This window comes from Folsomia candida, unplaced genomic scaffold (assembly GCF_002217175.1).
Source record: "Folsomia candida strain VU population unplaced genomic scaffold, ASM221717v1 Fcan01_Sc001, whole genome shotgun sequence".
In the NCBI taxonomy this organism is placed as follows: domain Eukaryota; kingdom Metazoa; phylum Arthropoda; class Collembola; order Entomobryomorpha; family Isotomidae; genus Folsomia; species Folsomia candida.
In genome coordinates, this window is record NW_019091193.1 from 23641643 (window position 1) to 23660898 (window position 19256).

The following is a 19256-nucleotide window of genomic DNA, read 5'->3' on the forward strand; positions in this document are numbered from 1 at the left end:
TTCTGTACGATAGATTATTCCATATAGAAACCTGTTCAGCCAAAAGAGTGGTTTCGTCAAGTATTCAGTTTCGCTAAACCTAAGGATGTGCACATGTAGGTTTTTGTAATGTTGATTAAGATGTACTTATTGATGTTACATTTTTAATTCCCTCATACATATATACATACATACGTACGTACGTATGTTACATTCATATAAATATCTTCAATGTATGCAGTTACGTAGTCTAAAAATCATTGGGGGAATTCATCATACTCGTCTAAATACCGGAGCAATATGCAGGCCCAAAGTACAAAATTAGTGTGAAAAACATAGAAAACAAATGCCAGTTACTTTCTACAGGAAACCCTGAATGTTATTTGTTCTAAGAGTTTATAAAGAAAGTAGACGACACAAAAATCTCATCCACTGATCCTCAGACAATGGCGTATCTCCCGTATCTCTTTTTGTTGGACAACCACGCGTTGTTCTCGTTTGCTTATGTACACACAGAAAACAAGAACAACCACACATGCAGGTTTTTAAGGGGGTAATCTTTGCCTAAAATCACTTTGCGGTAAAATGACATAAATCCTTGTGGTGGATGAGCATATTTGGGAACGTATAAAAATGGTAAAATGAAGACGATGGTGGGGTTAAGTAAGAACATGGAACGAGAACGAGATGTCACAGACTCGGGATCAAAATATCAGAATTTTTAAACAAGCATTGAATACGAAATTAATTTTCCTTTTACGAAGGATTACACGTGGATTCAAGTAAATCCTTCAATTACCTGAAAGCATTTTGCTTTCCCTGCCAAGGATAAATTCTGTCGGATCACTAGGCATGCACAGCGTCTCTTGAACACGGGCTCAGCGAGTAAGAAGGACACGAATCTCCTGAAAATATAATGGCATTCACATTCACATCACATGAGCCTTGCGTAGGTAAACCTTAAATCAAACGCCGTGTTCTCCGCTTTAAATACATTCGATCTGGTCCATTCAAAAAGTACTTCCAACTTCACAAACACACGAAGTATTTTAAACGCGTTACAATGCAATTTTTCATGTTTTCCGCTAAACTTTAAAAATAAATTTCACGTGCATATCATTACGATTCGGCAATTACAATGAACTTTTTATTATTTCCGAGAGGATTGGTTTTCGATCTTGGTGCTTTACATAAAAGAGAATGAACACAGTCGAGTTCATCAATCACGTACTGCTGCTACCATTCGTTTGAACTCTTTTAAATTTAATTTAGGATAGGAATGGTAATTGTGATTATAACAATAAGTAATAATAATACTTCTGTGAATAAGTAATTCGCCACCATTAATGTTTTCTTCATTTAGCAGAAGTGAAAAAATGTAATTTCAGCAAACTAGCAATTTTAATTTTAATTTCTTTTCAGTACATGCACATATTAAACTGCTTTCGTGCAGCGCAATATCCGCATCTTCTAAATCACACGGAGATCGAGAGATATTTTACTTTCTCCTCCACATCCCAGTCTGAATATCAATCGCTTATATTCACTGATAAAAAATCTTATCACGCAATGTTCCACTTATTGGTTTGCTTTGCATTAGGAGAACAAGTATTTATGGTTCCAGTGTCGTCTTTCTTGTTTTGCGGCAATTTATAGCACGTTCGAGAACAGACTTCCAAGTTTAAAAAACACCAAGTATGCGATCATGGTATGCATGAATGCGAATGAAAATATGAGATCAATTAATAATTGACGTTTGAAATTAAGTTGAATAATAAAAGTATTTATTACTTCATTTTTGAATGATGATGTGTTTACATCATCATTATAATTTTTGCGTCGTTGGTATGTTATAACTCGATCGAATGTTTTGCAAGCTTTTTTGTTTACTGTAAATGATATTTTATTTTACGCCGCCTTCTACCTTAATAATGACTTCTAGGAGGTACAGCGAGGTAAGTAACGTATTTGCTAGAATTACACCGCACTCCTAGTTCTACATAAATACATTATTAAATTAATAATCGGAATAAAAGTTTCATAGTTATACCGAATGCACCTCATTGTAGATTTGCGAATAATACATTGCTCCGTCATTACATGTATAAATCAATAAAAGAGTTTCAGTACACTATAAGCTGCAGAAACCACTCGAAATTTTCAAAAACAGAACTGGCTACATATACATATTTACAGAATACCACGTTCTCCGGGCACATTGCTGCTGCGTGCAATGCAAAATCTCATGCTATTTATTGTATATATATTCTTTACGCGTGCATACATACGTATCTTACCCTCTTACAGTTACATAATTTTCTACTTTTTAATGAGACAATGAACAAGGAGTTTGTGATGGATAACATTCATATGGATATATTTTGATCCCTTGACTCGTCGACTAAAAATACGTTAATGCAAGCTGCCAATTGATGGGACATGCTAAACATGCGTTCATGTAAGTATTTCATTTCATTCGAGTTTTTTTGTGATCCATCGTATGTGATAGTAAGGAAGGGGACTACGTGTAAAAGACTTGATTAAACTACTCACGTTATGAAAGTCATAATTCTTATATATTCGATTCTGATCGCTGATGGGGATTTATAGTTTATTTATGTTGCCACCACTGGTCAGGATTTGGTACGCTTGACTATTTATAAGTATACAAAGTCTAGTGCAGAGAAATTGCGACGTAAAAGTTGTGACCGGAACAAGCAAATGTTTCCGAAATGACATAAACCTTTAACCACTGTAAACTGTAAGGTCTACATAATTGTTAATATGCTCAACAAATCAGCACCTACATAAAATATTTTGTGTGCTCATTTGCATAAGTATGTATACAGTGCATGCGTGCTCTTGTGGTAATAATATGGTGTTAATTATGTTAGGATTAGTATGCTTATTATTGGTGCATGTGGAATAATTACATATGCATAGACACACATATGCCATACTCTAGAAAATTTGCCACATTCTCTTTTTTGCTGATTTAGTTCGGCGTTTCTGATCCATCAAAGACTTTAGAATAAAAGGAGTACTAATAACATTACTACTTTTCATATTGTAAGCGGTAACAAGGATTGTGAGGATTTGGTATGATTGCCATTACATGTATTTTTGGCTACATTTATGTCACAAGTTTTATAAATTTACATGCGGGTCCTACAAAATCACGTTGAAAGACTCTTCTGCTGTGGTCGTCATTGTCTTCTTCTTCTAAATAAAAATTCACCGGAAACAACGATGACATATGTACATCACTTGTCCAAATTGCGCTTAAACGGTTCTTTAAACTAAATACTAGTACATAGCAATTATGTGGGTGACTAATGCTCAAGATATTTGGTTACTACAAATATCCAGCCATCTAAATTTATGTATGTTTCTAGCTATCTGTAACAATAGTTAAAGCTTGAGATGAGGATTTTTTTGTGAGGTTATAAAGGTTCTTAGACTCCGACAACTTGTCCATTCGTCAAGGGCAGATGAACCGTTCCTTCCGCTTTGATGGCTGAGATCAACTGAAATAGAAATAGGTACATTTCTTAGAAAATTGAAGGCAATGCTAGTTTGCGCTGCATAATGAACGGTAGCTTTCACTTGGGTTGGATTGGCCTGAAATCTGGCTGCAGTCACAGGAAATTACGAACCGTGTGTAAATATAGCTATTTTGCTGCGCAGAAACGAATGGCAGTGCGAAAATATAAAATCTATTAATATTATTATTATTTCTAGTGAAATTCATCAGCTTCCAGCAAGTTCCTCCAAAATAAGCATTCTACGAATGTCACATTATTCACAAGTTTCCAACTTAAGCTCTGTTGATGAGCTACTGCAACGGCTGGGAAACAGAAATACCACAACGAATAAATCAAATGCCTTTTCCTGTTGTAACAAGCCAGCCTGTAATATTTATTTCTGAATAAAGGTGGCAAGGCAAAGGATCCGTTTGATGATTCCTGATTACTTTCTTCACTGTGAGTATTTCAAATTTTGGATAATATCTTTGAGAGATTATAGCAGCCGTTTAAACGTGAAAGTAAGGGTTCAACTATATTTAGAATTGAACGTGCCAGCAGAACACGGTTGGTTGGTCGTACGAAATTGTTCCTCTGAGACTTGCACCACTTCCACTTTGTCCCCCTCCTCCGCGAACCGAGAACCATTTGAATTGTCTGTGGGTGAAAGACGACCCAACGTGTCCAACTTTCACCAAAGAAAGAACAATTTACTCACTGTTCTGCTCGCACTGCGGCCTGGGCACAACAAGCGATCCAATGAAGTTGATTCTACTCTCCCGATTGAACAAAGAGAGTGTGAGAGGGAAAGTACACAAACAAAGCGACGAGAGCCATAAATAAATATGAGAATCGGGAGAGGACATTTGAAGCATTAGGGAAAGATAATGTATAGCTTTTCTCACTATTTGGTCTTATTGCAGCCTTTTATTGAAAACTTATGTGCTTCGTAGAACAGAGTTCCAATGAATTTCTCTACGTGCAACATATCACATGTACAGTCTGTCATTTTTTTAGTGGAATTGCCATTTCAGACAACAATTAATTTCAAAAGTTTCCCATTGACTTTGCAACTTTTGTGCAAAGTGATTGAATGGAGTGTGTTTTCCCAAAGAAGAAAGAATCCCAGAGAAAACTAAAGCTGTGACAGTATCTGTAACGTGTTAAATAAATGTCGTATACAAACTTTCGTCTCACGGAAACCTTTCGTACCTAAAGAGGGGAAATGAAATACAAAGTGAAACTCAGTTTGGCTTCGTTTGTTCACAAAGGCCTGAAGGTGGATTCCAAAATTAATTTCCTCCCAAAAATCTTTATATAAAATGGGAAAAACATGGCCTGGACTAGAGGAGGAAATTGGCGTTGGCGTTGAAAATATCTTGCCAAGTTAAAGCAAAGGCTTTTTCGCAACTAATAAAGAACAAAGATGAATCTTACTAAATTACTACTCGGCTGCATTGAAAACTGTTGCATAAACTAAAGAAAATTTCACGACAAGGAAATTCTGGAACCTAGCGGATTTTGGTGGTTGTCGAATCCTTTTGTATTTTTTCTTTCATTTTAAAATGGTGCGTTGTTGAGGAGAGTTTTGCACACATGAGAGCATTTTTCTGACGTGATAAGTATTTGTACTGTGGTGACTAGGACCTGCCTGACAGTGACCGCCTGACATGCCATCAGCGCCAGAATGTTTTTACAAAAAGCACATGAAGTGAAAAACATTCAGATACCAAACATACAATCCCACGTCCCTATTTTTAAGGTTGTTTTCTGGTAAAAAAGCTGGAAAACAAAGCATAAAGCTACACACAATTTTGCTGCGAAATTGTGTGTTACAACACAACTTCACGCAGAATATAGATTTCAAAGCTAGTATGTATTTCCTGTCATTGACATGTATGAGATTCTGGTACGTACACATGTTGTGTGCAAAACTAAATAATCGAATTTGCAGTTTCACCATTTTACAATGTCCCATATTTCAGGACACAATGAGACACAACGAGCTCATTCCGAATGGATTCTATTCCTTACTTTGTGCCCTAGCATTCTCCCAATCACCTCACAATGCGAATGTGTTCAATAGAAAATGAGATTTTTTCAGAGAACTGAAAAACTAAGAAGAATAACATGAGGATTTTGCTCCCGAATATATTTGACGCTTCCACCAAACCTGGAAGATGCTCCTTCCTATGTACACTATGAATTGATGACACGACCAACAGACGACGTAAAACCTACATGTGTACTGAAAAGTCCAGTCCAATGAAATAAAATCCAAGGAGGAAAAATACAAAGAAATCTGGTCAGCTGAAGGGAACCAAGCAAAAAAGAGCAGTCACTTATCAAGTTTTTTCAAAGTCCAGCCAACGGGGAAAGAAAAGAAGTGAAAGTGAAGTTTAAGGAAATGGAGAAGAATTGGAAGGGGCGGTCGTGTGATGGGAATCACGGTCACTCGATTTTAAGAGAACTTTGTTGGCCATACCACCAACCAGATTTATACTACAAGTCAGCTAGCATAAAATTAAACTGCTGTCAGGAGCCATAAATCATCAGCCCAAAAATGAAATGCTTGTGCAGCAACTTTCTCCACCGCCAATCTACCCACAGAGTGCTAGTCAGTAGCCTAGTCCATCTATACCCACTCCTCCGGTGGCATTCAACAGATCGAAAACAAACAAGAACTCCACACAGAGTTTCTGCGAATGAACGACCTTTTAGAGAGCGAGTGGAGGCTGGGCTAATAAATGGTGGACAATGGAGACACTAACAGATAGGTTGGAATGTATATATACATTCGTACGTATAGAGAAAGTCGACAGGGCTGTGCGAATACGGGGTTCTGACGACGAGGTATGCGGTGGAAACTATTTCTGCCTCAAGAAGAAAGAGGAGGAAACAAGATTACATTTAAAACAAATAAATCTTGTTAGTTGTTCATGCTCAAAGCAGGCATTCAGTCCGGATTTGTGTGTTTCGGGATGTTTTACTACATCCATATCGCTACACATCTCATCGAGGCAACAAAGGAGGCATTGAATACAAACCTATACCTGCAACGTTCGTATGGCAGGCACTTATTATTCCTTCTATATTGTTCCTCATATGAGGAAAGAAAACTCATTTTTATGACAAAGTGACTGTCTCGGCGTAGAAATTTCAACGTAAATAGATTTAAAACTTTTCCAAATGACACTTTTTGAAATGACAATCTCCTCCACAGCCGCACAATGGAGGTCGTAAATACATGTACAAAAATACATTCGTATCTATATCACAAATTCAACGTACTTAGAAGAGCTGTCAAATTTTCCGGAAATTTAATATCACGGAGGATCTGGTGTCAGAGAAAAGATGAGACAAAAGAGAAATGAATGAATGTAGCCATTTAGTATTCCGGCGCAGGCTGCAAACACACTTTGTGTATGCATTCACTCGTATCATTACAGAATTATCCGCAATAAGAGGTGGAATATGCAGCAGTGGATTGTAGATTGCATCACGTATGAGTGAATTGAAAAGCTTTCACTCTCACCCAGACCAAAGACTTGTCTCTCCGAGGGACAGCGCACGGAATGGTAAAGAGCCATGAATTGATGGTGTTTCGGTACAAAAAGGAAATGTAATCCAAACTGGTTTTGTAAATTGGCTGGGTAAAAGCTGATAATGGACTCGTGGCTGTGTGTCCGACATGAAAAATGCCAAGAGGCTGCCGCACACAGAAACTGCCCGCTCAAGTGCTACGTGTACATGGAACCGGTCAGCCAGCGCAATTGAAAATACTGGAACCCATTTCTGAGAAGCTTGGGGGAATTTTACACAGGAGGAAACACGATCGTTAATCTTCGTCCACTTACGCCACAGTGCTCATCAAAACTGGGTCCGTTGCCAGTGCTGCTGTTTGTGATGACACAAGGTCCATTGCATGAGGGAAGAATAAGAAGGTTGTCCGCATGGGAGGTTTGAGTAGACGCCTCCATCGGCGTATGAGAGTACGGCGTAGGCGAATTTGAGGAACAGTTGCTCACTCCGCCGGCCAGAGAGCATGATGAAGAATGGGCAGACGACAACGCCGAGGAGGCGGCGAAACATCCGTTCACAACGCTTGCTCCATTCCCATTTAGCAGGTGAACTTGAGTCACGCCGTTGCAAATCTCTCCGTTGTTGTTGTTGTTGTTATTATTGGCGTTATTGGCGGTGGTCGTGGTGGCGGAGACAATGCGTCCAGATCTGAACAAGTCCCCGTGGTGATGATGACCACAATCATTGGTGGAGGTGGAAGTTGAAGCCGTGCTGGTGGCAACCACGGTTGAGGAGATTCCACCGCCGTACAAAGTAGATTCCATGACCATTAAAGAAGAGCTCTCTGACCGCTGATGATGAGGGGAAGAAAGGTCCAGATCCGTTTGGCAGTGAGAGTCCTCCATCAGATTGTCCCCAATTACGTTCGGATTAAATCCATTTGGTGAACCACTTCCATTCGAGGTGCATCCTCCAATTTCTCCGTCCTTTCCGTCCTACATGAAAAATTTAAACAACACATTTTTACTCTCTGCATTACAACCGGTATAACATCGCATCACGCGTAGTTTGGAACATGAAATAAATTCCAAGACATTTGTGCTGATTAGTGATCGTTGTTAATATATGAAAGGATACGAAGGAAGTCTCTGGCCAGCTCGATTTAGACTGCGTAATAATTCAATGCTTAATTTTCACTTTATATTTTATGCAACTGGGCACCTACGCAGCTAGATTCAGGGCATATATAGAAACTTTAGCTTGTTTTTTTTCAACAGTGCTTCCCCTAAATTGGAAAGCAAAGTAATGTACCTACACATTGATTATGTATCAGATGATTGTACACTTTTTGCAAATAAAACCGTGTACACCATGGCCAATAAATTCTTGTCGTCAATCACACATGGAATTAGTTGTATCATTTCGTAATGCTACGTTTCAATCTTATTGTGGCTACACGCAACCATTTGAAAAGCCTGTTCTTTCTTCACAAAACTAGTAACACAATACGTGCAGTTTTTACAAACCTATCACGATCAGCAATTTTGTGATTGCATGATAAACGCTCAAGTAAAAGTTCGGTTGCATGCACCATTCTCGCTTCAATTCAAACATGTGTAATCACTCATCCAATGCAATTCTATTTTTCCAACATGAAAACCGATCCGATCGTGGAAGAAAGTGAACAAACTTCACCTTTAATTTCCAGTTTCATCATTTTAACCAAATAAAAACAGCAAAATAGATATTTAATATTTATGCAGTTTTCCAGTTTGAACATAAATGAACCCAAGACGCAGAATGTTCCGTGGGCACAAGTAAAAAAAAATGGAACTAAACCTGAGATAAAATGAAAAAGCAATTGAAAAAGTCTGATTTCTGTGTACATGTGAAAAATGTTGCGCGTATAAAAATGGTGGGCGCATTGGAGCGGAGGCCAGAGGGAGAATCATTTCATTGGACTGATATTGACTGAGCAGAGTCAAAAGTCGCCTCTCGCTTTCACTTCCAAATTCCAAATCCGAGTTGGATTCGATACATCACGTGGAGGAGAGACCAGAAAATAACTCAAACTCGTAATCGACGAAAGTTTGGTGGATATGAAACACATCCTGCACTAGCCCTTGCTCCCTTCCCTGCTGCTCCTATGTGCTGTGTGCATTCGTAGCTGTGAGGCAGAAAATTTGAAATGAAATGAAAGTTCCTTTTGCCTGAATGCTTCACCAGATTTGATTAGGTTTAACTTGATGCAGTGCTCGTAAGGTGATCCGACTGGGTGCCAACATCCACGACCAGCTCTGCCTACCACGTAGCCACAAAAACTTTCACTCTCCCCGATGGAGAAGTGTCATACAGACAGACAGGAGGCTGGCCAAAGTGGAAATGCATTATATTTGCGGTTTCATAGAGCTCCACTGTTCCAAATTGTAACCAGTAACGATGGGACGACTGACCGTGTAATTATTGCCCCCAAATATTATGATGAATATTCCTATACGCATACGTGTACATAGTAAGTTGAGCAGGGCTTAGATTTTGTTATATTCTGATCAATACGATCCCACATCCACTTTCGACATTAATCAGAGAGAAATGAGAGAATAGAACAATCCATTATCCTAATTTGCACAGATTTCTATTCAAATCTCACGCTGGACTGGAATTGACTCCACAGACCCAGCCTCCCCTGTGGCGTCTGGTGGTTGCGAAACTGGTGAGTTTTCTAGAAACCCGTTAACAACAGCTTGTTCCATAATTAAACGGAAATTCATCGCCATTCTAAATGAGCCAAGAGTGAAAGTCAAGTGAAAGTAGAGAGAGAATCTTCGCCGTCATCACATCAAAGAAAAACTTGAGTGAGGCTTGAAGCAATCTGCTGCCCCAGAAAATATCCTGTGAGAACAGTTGCGTGACTTTACTTATCGTCCACTTTAAACACAAAATCTTGTTTTTACGTTCCAGCGCCTTGCATGATCCAGTGACAGTTTCAAAAGTTTCTCTACGTAAACTTTCCTCCTCAACAAAAATTGTTTGTTTTCGTTCTTCTACTGGTAAATACATATCCATTGATGTCATATTGCTCACAGCATATTTACTCCATCCCTCCCATATTCAGTCAGATATCTGACTGAACTGTTGACTGTTAGAAAGCGAGAGAAAGTCTGCAACGAGAAATGTTTCTTTATTCGCCAGGATGAGAAATGTTACAAATAAAAATGAGAGAATACGTTAGATTGCATCTTATAAAAACTTTCTTAATGAGCCACTACACTTGACAGGGGAAAGTTAGTTTCTGTCGTGGCATTAATTAGTGTGGAAAGACGACAGAACTAAATTATTTGAACAAAAAATTGTGATAACAAAGCTGTTTCATTTCGTTGTTTTGTCGTCTGGCAGTAAAAATCTAATAAAATTCAAGATGTGCATGCTTAAATTTAATAAGACTTTCTGCTCCGTAACAAACAGTTAAAAATTCCGAATCACCCCAAAGTTCAATATGCGTTGTGCAGTCGAGCTACCATTTTACCACTACCAGTCGAGCTAGTATTGCCACCGAAAGAAATGAAAAGTCAATAAAAAGTTACTCACGGATTGATCTCTGGCTTCCATTCCGAGTTGATAGATGTTGAGCATGTGAGCCGCTTGAACGTGCACCTGAATTCAGATCGTTCGGATATATAAAAAATGCAATTTGCAGAGATACTTGATATTTGACTTACCATTAAATCCCAAGCCGAGTGAAATGAATCCTGCAATGGCAATGAGCAAATTTTGCAGTTCTTAGCTGACCATTATTGTCAAATTAATCATGCAAAGATAACTAACCTTGCACTGGGAACATAACAAAGCCGCCGGCTCCTCCCCCGATGTTTCTAAAGATTAAGGACAATAACGTAAATGTTTCGAACGATTGAGTTTCCAAATTGCTTGCCGAATATTATTGTTATGACATGACACTCACTTCCATTAATTTGATGACATTTGCAAGTAAACCTTAATTTACAGTAATTCTTTTTGTGTTCCAATAGTTGCTCAACTTCTGAGAATAGTTCTCTGCAATTTCCGCATATCAGGATGTCCGGCGTACCTAGAGGAAAACATAAGTTGATTTAGATTACGATTTTTCAGGACTAGGATTATTTTCATCATAACCATGTTCCAAACTTTAAACATGATTTTTCAAGACACCGCAGCGCGACCGTTAACCTTTTACACCTCCCGCTGCATTTAATCTTGTGAATGTTATGACTCAGCGCCTCACAGTAAAAAGTTAGGGGGAGAACAAATGACAAAACGTATAAAAATGCGTCATTTGGCGTTTATTTGGCACGATCTACACATTTTGATTTGGTGATGTTCTCAACTTGTATGTACCACCTTGCATTTCTCCTCCCCGCACCAGACTTATATCTTTGCTTTGGTAATGCATGCTATGAAATGTGGTGATTCAACGATAAAGCCGGCAGATGTTATGAACCGTAACCGAAATACAGGCGCACACTTTGTCTTCGCTTTGTGAAACTGCATACCTCATTCCTTTTGAAGCTTCAAAATATAATGCTAAACTTTCTGGAATTTCTATATTTTCAAAACTATGTGGAAAAAATTAAGGCTGGAGGTGACAACAATTATACCAGACCATACCAACTGTGGCAGTTTATTCTCATGTCCATAATGCTCAGATGTCCTGTTGGCAAACGTGTTGGAGAAAGTGTCTCAACCTCGGAAAAAGAAGTAAAACCAATCTCACGGAAGGTTTGAAGGCGTCGCATTATGAGTTTGTTTTATCACGACATCCCAGAAATGGTCTCCTCCGCAATTCCCTGTCGACTCATCCTTCTACGCATTTGTTGTGCAATAGGAGAAAGCACCTTCTTCTCCCACACCCAGCAATCTTGGGCAACAACAACTGCCTCCAAATTCCTCCCTACGTACGTATATCCATACATACATAATAAAGACGGCTAGCTGCTCGGAAGTTCTCCCGTCACCATGAAGCTCTAGTAGACAATTTCATGAGGTAATTAAGCTTTCACGGTTACGTTCACGTTCATGTTCTCCTTTCCCTCCTCCTCCTCCTCGACTAACAGAACAAAGAGCAGCACTGCATGCAATCAATGTTATCGACAATTTCTCCATCCATGTCGTCGTAATACTGCCATCGTTCCCAGAGTCCGAGAACTATGTGACAGTGGATATTTTATGTTTATTATTTCTAGAATAATGTACAAACACTCGGCTCTGAGCTGCAATGGACCAAATAAATTATCAAGATATGCAGCTTAACCTCGCATCATGAATTTTGGAGTTGATTTGGAACAACGACAGTGAAGCAATCAACGGAGAATCAGCAGTATGAGCAATAAGACCATATATGTATATATAAATCTTGGTGGATTTCGGAGGGAGGAGAAGTAGAGCTAATGTACATACGTCAGATATATAAATGAATAATTGAGCAAGAACTTACTGTAGGATTTGAGGTCACCGAGAGAATTGCAAGCAGGATGTGACTTATTTGGCGATGGAAGTTTCACCACAGATTTGTTTTGTGGGTTTGCAGGCACATGAAGCCGGGCTCTTTTCATCGGGGGTACGAGTCTCGGTCCAGGAAAACCAACTTGAGCATAGTAGCTGAAAAGTATAGATTTATAGTAGTATTATCCACTGTGGAGTAATTTGCAAATCCATATTATTTGTATTTTTTAGGTGATGGCGAGAAGGAAGTCAATTTTCTTGTCAAGAAATCAAAGCAATCCACTTTGGACCCGTTCTTTAAGCCTAAAATTTAATTTTTACTCTATTTTCCATATGGTTCCGTTTTTTTGTTATTTTTTTTATTGAGCAATAGTAAAGAGACTCAAGCTGCAATTTCTGCAATTTCAGACTGTCACAACAAATGGAAAAGCCATTGTCACCCTCGGTCTCTAAATGTTCAATTATAACTACCCATCAAATTTTAATTCTGCGTTACAAAGCATACAATTAATATTTATAAAAAAGACTGTTGAACTCTCCGCGATGTTACTTAATTGTTGGGTGGTCTACAAAAGTCATGCAGTAAGCAGTGTGGACAAAAGGACGCATCGCAAAATAATCATCAGTTTGCACAGTGACGGGAGAAATTAGAATGAGAACTGTGGAAATGTTTCCCAAGTCATTAGCACATAATAACATACACGTCTTGAGCCGGACCCATTTATTATGCATGTATGTATGCAGACTGGCCATGGACCCAGCGGAGAGAGAGTTGTCATGTTCTCTGGGACTCTGAGATTAATCTAATCCGATTACTGGATAACATTCATCCTCGCTGTTCCTGCCCCATCCACTTTCTCAAAGCTTCAGCTCACTAATTTCTTAGATTGAAATGTCATGACGTCCATCTAACTACTTTAGCCATCACCCTCAACCCAACTTAACATGGCGTGCAAATATATATGCATGATCACTTTCTCCAGACTTTGCCCTTGTTCTAGATTCTTGGCGCTAAGTCATTAGCAGCTTAAGCAGGAGCAACAGCAGAGTCGCCAGGCAGCGGAGATGCGGTGGTAGTTCTCCGTCAGCATTGCGTAATTAGCGCTAAAGAGGATGATCGACATTGACGTGATAATATAATTGACACTTCTTCCATGCAAACTTTCTTTGCGAGCCACCATCCACCTACTTACGTAAATACTTCTCCTTTTGCCTCATTAACTCTCAATGCACAGTTTACATGAATTATTGTGTAAGATAAGTTATGCAAATTTTTCCACTTGTTATCGTGATTCAGATTTGTACCACACTCATCAGCTGAACTCTGCTTTATGATGCTTGCAAGAAAATTCCTAAGAGACCAGATCTGAATTTAATTTAGACAACCAATTTGTTCGTGTTTTTTACAACAATATATTCCTGAGCTTACACTGCCACAAGTGCTTGATATTTTTTTGCATATACAAACGAATACTATGAAGCTCAGTATTCGTCTACGAGCAAACTTGCCTTATTTTTTAGACGGATTTGAATAAATTTTCAGAATGACAGAACCCTGTAGGATCTGTCATAATAAATAATCGACCCGAAATTGGCAGGAGCTCTGGTGCCACCAGTAGCGTTAATTACACTTGTTTTAATTTGGTTGGCCCATTATTCTAAATTTAGTGGACGTCTGTGGAAAATTTAACCTCTGTCATTTGTCACCTATTCCGCCCTTTTAAACTCATGTTTCTATTTCTGTATTCTCATTATCTAATTTTGGCAGGCTATCGAGATCACTCGCGTATTGAGGGGCTAAAAATAACACACAATAAACATCGATCCTCACTATTATGACACTATTTTGCATGTAAAAGTTCGGCTCGACGGGTCTGTAGAGTCTCAAACGAGTTACGTGTTCCTTCGGAATTTCTATTTGAAATATGCTCGAGATTTGACAAAGCATGTCCCCTCGACGATAAGGTGTGTACACACATACTTGCTCTTGCTGCCCTCGTAAATACATAGAAATACACAACATACTTATTTTTGTCCATTAGCATTGTCGCAGCGACTTGAAGATTGAATTCTTGATTGCAGTGTTTGAACGGGAAGATAATTAGGAGTGACAGGAACATGAACACAATTCTTACCAACAATTAAAGCCAGGCGCAAGGCGGAAAAGAGACCACATTTTCTCTTGTGCAGAAGAAAGGTGCACGAGAAATGTGACTAATGCAGTTAATTTACGCCACACGGACAAAGGATTTTTTTATTCGGGTTGCTCAGGCTGGCAAAATGAAAAACAATTCAAAAATTGACTCAAAAAATATCTGCAAAAATGTTTAAAAGCAGGTTCAAAAGTTAGCTTCACAAAATTGTAGAATCAAAATTTGATGGAAGTAGATATAATCTCAAAATATTTTTTATATGACCATTTTCGTTTTGAGCTTAAAATGTTAGCAAAATGGAAACTTCTCAAAATTTTTGTATTTTATGGTGACGGAAAGGAAAAAATGGCGAAAGGGACAATAACATGTACAACTTGACTATTTGCAGCCAGATGCGATGATCCCCACTTACCTATCGTAGTAGTAATCCCTGAAAGCACAAACCAAACAATTCATTAAAATACTTCAAATCTGACACGCAAGTAAGTACCACTTTTTACAACGAGCTTTCTTAAGTAAATACTATTCATCTACACTGCTTGAAGCCTGCTTATTATACCCAACCAACAAAAAATCTATGTATCATCAAGCCCCGTTTTACATGGAGATCAGCAATAAACTTATGCACTCTGAAACAAGTACATCGAATATACGTACTAAAGTAAGTATTGAAAGAAAAGTAGCTCTTCATTGCTAGCACTGAACAATTTTACGAGGTGATGACTGATATATACATCACTCTGAATGCATATTCTACGTGCACATACGTATGTACATACATATGAACGTCGTAATTAACTGGATTTTGTGTCGGTTATACAGCGTGTAACATTTTAAGTATCTAATTCATCCACAGATTTGTCTTCCAGATTAAAGAGTTCTCAGGCTTTCTAAATTGAAATATCACTCAACCGGGTTTCATCAATGAATTTATTTACATCACTAAAAGGTTTAGATCAATCCAAGTCGAGTTGTGTCCGTGTATGCACTAATTGCTTAAGCAAGTGCACTAGCAGGTCTCATACATAGGCAGTAATAAGTAGTATTTTCTTGTACAAAGTTTGTTGTCTGTTATGAAAACATCATTTAACCGGCTAAGGAGGGGAGCTTGCGAGGTTGATAATAACAGATCCTGATGCCCTTTGGATATGTGGTAGGGTCCCATGAGTGTACTAAAACCCTGAAGTGGTTTGACTCCATGGCCACATTTGCGCCCGCCACACCCACTCAAAAATGCCCAAAAAACGCTTTCACTCCAGGTTTCACTCATTCAAATCCACGCCAAAAATCCAATTTTACTCGGATTTTGAAATTTCTTTCACCATTACACTCCCAGATAGTTGCTTTCTTCAATCCAATGTCAAACTCAATTTTGATGATGATTATTTCGCAGGCATAATTTGCGTTGTGGATTACTACAACAATGCTCATTCAGAATTTTAAATTTTAAAAATACTAATCATTTCGAAAATACTGAGTTTGATATCGAATTGAAGAAAGCAACTATCTGGGAGTGTAATGGTGAAAGAAATTTCAAAATCCGAGCAAAATTGGATTTTTGGCGTGGATTTGAGTGAGTGAAAACCGGAGTGAAAGCGGTTTTTGAGCATTTTTGAGTGGGTGTGGCGGGCGCAAATGTGGCCATGGAGTCAAACTACTTCAGGGTTTTAGTACACTCATGGGACCCTACCACATATCCAAAGGGCATCAGGATCTGTTATTATCAACCTCGCAAGCTCCCCTCCTACATTAGACTGACAAACCAGCTTCTTTACACCACTTTATTACTCTCTCTCCGTACTTGGTAATAAGACTGTAAAAACGACACGTATAATGTAAACTCACGTATCCTTACTTACCAATCGTTCCCTGTTTTGCTTATGTTTTGTCGCTTTCGCCCAGTCTGGTGTGCCTTCGGCTCTGCTACCATGTTCACGTCTATAAATTAAATGTGCACCAAACCAACATTAACACGAGTACAAGGAGCATACAGCAAGAAATAAAGTTTAGTGATCGGTTTCCTTCCGTCCAATTTTATTGTTAAAACAACAAATTAAACTGTAAACATTAACCAAGAATTTATGCTCGTCATAAATGTTTTCCAACATTTCTAACACGAACTATGTCCACACAGTTGTTGTTAAACTTAATTAGAAAACAACAACATATTTTTAGAGCCGATTCAAATGCAAGATTGCAATAAAAAATGGATCTATTTTCTTTGGTGAGCAGTTGATGAAATTGATTTTAAATTGAGTAAAAACAATAATCTGTAGGATTGGAGATAAGATGGTCAGCGAGCAGGTGGACGTGGAGGAGGCAATAAAAATAACCAAACAGATATCAGTTTAATACTTTGCAGCACGCGATTTTTCCGTCCCTTCTCCCCTGCTAATAACCCATGAAGACACAACATGTGAGCATAAATAAGTGCTATCAGCCAACACTGACCATCCATGACTTTAGCAGCCCCAACGGCGAGGGTCTCATCTCACGACCATTGTGGTAAGTGTTCCGTTAGCTGCTGGTGGGATCTACTTAACGATTATTGTTCCGTTCAAACTTCTCACTTTGAGATTAATTTTCCCCTCTTCACCAAATCATTTCAACAGCGCAGTCAAAGGTTGCATTAAATGTCATAAATTCTTATCGCCGGTAATATCCCTTGAATGGCTGGAAAACAATATTTCCAATTTTACTTTCACTTCAGCCCAGAAAGCCATTAGGAAGTAGTCTGGTGGGGGAATTAGGCTGGGAATCACGTTCTCTCCTCTCTACCGTGAAACAGGAAGCAGTAATAATGCTGAGTGACTGGGGGTGAATTTATACACGGGGAAGCCAAAATTCACCAGCTCGTATTTAGCAACATAATTGAGAAAATGCTTCTCAATAAGAACACGGAATCTCCATTACTTTCTTAATAACATTTTTAAAAGAAAAAAAATATATTTCAAACCGAAAATCACTCAGCCAAGTTTGTATTTAGATGCAAATCAGCAGCTCTCTTTATGTTCTTTTAGTAAAAAAAAAGTTGTGAATTTTGACTTTCTCGAGAATTGTATAATAAATTGAAAAATCGTGTAAAGGTTCCTTAGTGGATGGTGCACAAAGCAATGACCAATCCATAAAATTTAATTAAATTCCAGGATCAATAGATCATGAATTTTTGGTTTTAAATTGAAGAAAAGAAACGAGTTCGATCAAATAAATTTTTGATTGGTTACATTATTGACCAACCCTTTTCAGGTTTTGAGCAATTGGAAAATCTTTTCTTTTTTACTTGTGCCCGATCAACTTGGCAAGAGGAGTGAAATTCGATGATTTACCAAATTCGACATACTGCGCACTCTGTTTTTGCATAGCTTGTGAATATGTATTGCTCAAAAACTTGATTTTCAGATCCGGGTGATCACTGTAGCATGCACGCGTATGAGAAAAAGCAAAAAATATACACGTTCCACTTTCTTTCTTGATTGACATATCTGGTGACAACATTGTTAGGTTTCCTTCATCAATTGACAATTCATCTACCCAACGATTGAGTATTTGGCCATTTGACTAATACGTTGGAGTGACACGCCGCAAGTGATTCCTTGAATTTTCCACCTAATGCACTTCAACCAGGAAAAGCCACAACGAATTTAGAGCTTGACGATGGGAGAGCTGCCACTTGTTTTCACCGATTACTGGTTAATTGAACGTGAATATTTCATTAGCTCGGCTCCCAGTTGATGGTCCTGAACTTGCATTACATATCAAGTCGGACTTTATAGTATGGACGACAATTTTCCCATAGTTTCCAACACACAAAGGTATTTAGCAGCATTAAGCAAAGTGTTCCATGTTGATAAAATCTATTGCGTACTAGAATACCCAGTGCACACCCAAATTTTTCACCTATATTGTGACAAATAGTTTTTTCGGCAACGTATTTGTTTTTGTAGGTGAGACATGTCATTGATCTAGGTTATCGCTGTGTCAAGAGAATCCAGAAAAATTCATCTATAATTCTTTCACTTCACTTGATGCTGTCAGAAACTGTAATCCTACGTGGGCGCTAGGTTTATATAAAACACAAACACAAACATCTGCCCCAGATTCGCAAATGTCAACACACAAAAACTTGAAAGTCATGCACGCTTAAATATGTTACAGAAAATTCAATCATGAAATATAAAGCAGTGTTTGGATTTTGAGATTTGTCAGAAGCACTTTATAGAGAAAGGCTAATAGACAAAATGAGAGACTGCTCTCCTACGGAAATTCCTGCTAAGTGTCACCCACAGCGCGCAACGAGGATGAATTAGATCCTAAGCCGACCCTTGTCTTTCACTAAGCAATCCATTATTCCATTGAGTTGGAAAAAAGCTCTTGCACTTAATTCCTTCCAATTCTAAAGCAGAACGAGGAAGGTTCCAAGGTGTGCGGATAAAGTCCTTTCTCTCGAGAAAAATGTATGTAAGAACCAAAAAAAGACACACGATATTAAACACAGCATGCCGCAGAAATCCCAAATGTTTCACCAAGTATCCAACTCAAAGATTTCGATTTCACAGCACCACAAAGTAAAGAAAAGTCACTTATCAAAAAATTGTGAGAA

At 38.4% G+C, this 19256-nt stretch overlaps 1 protein-coding gene across 2 annotated transcripts in view; it reads right to left on the reverse strand.

Annotated features, from left to right (window-relative positions):
* Window positions 1–1741: 1741 nt before the first annotated feature.
* LOC110863277 overlaps window positions 1742–19256 on the reverse strand; it is a 72439-nt gene continuing 54924 nt past the window's right edge. For both annotated transcript variants that reach the window (XM_022112541.2, XM_035846213.1), the window contains 9 exons: window positions 16516–16594; window positions 15069–15086; window positions 12496–12659; window positions 10987–11112; window positions 10851–10897; window positions 10745–10774; window positions 10614–10679; window positions 7361–8020; window positions 1742–3506 (listed from right to left, as the gene is read on the reverse strand). In XM_022112541.2, coding sequence (XP_021968233.1) covers window positions 3435–3506; window positions 7361–8020; window positions 10614–10679; window positions 10745–10774; window positions 10851–10897; window positions 10987–11112; window positions 12496–12659; window positions 15069–15086; window positions 16516–16594 — 1262 coding nt within the window. In that variant the 3' untranslated portion in view covers window positions 1742–3434. The remainder of the gene's footprint in view (window positions 3507–7360; window positions 8021–10613; window positions 10680–10744; window positions 10775–10850; window positions 10898–10986; window positions 11113–12495; window positions 12660–15068; window positions 15087–16515; window positions 16595–19256) is intronic.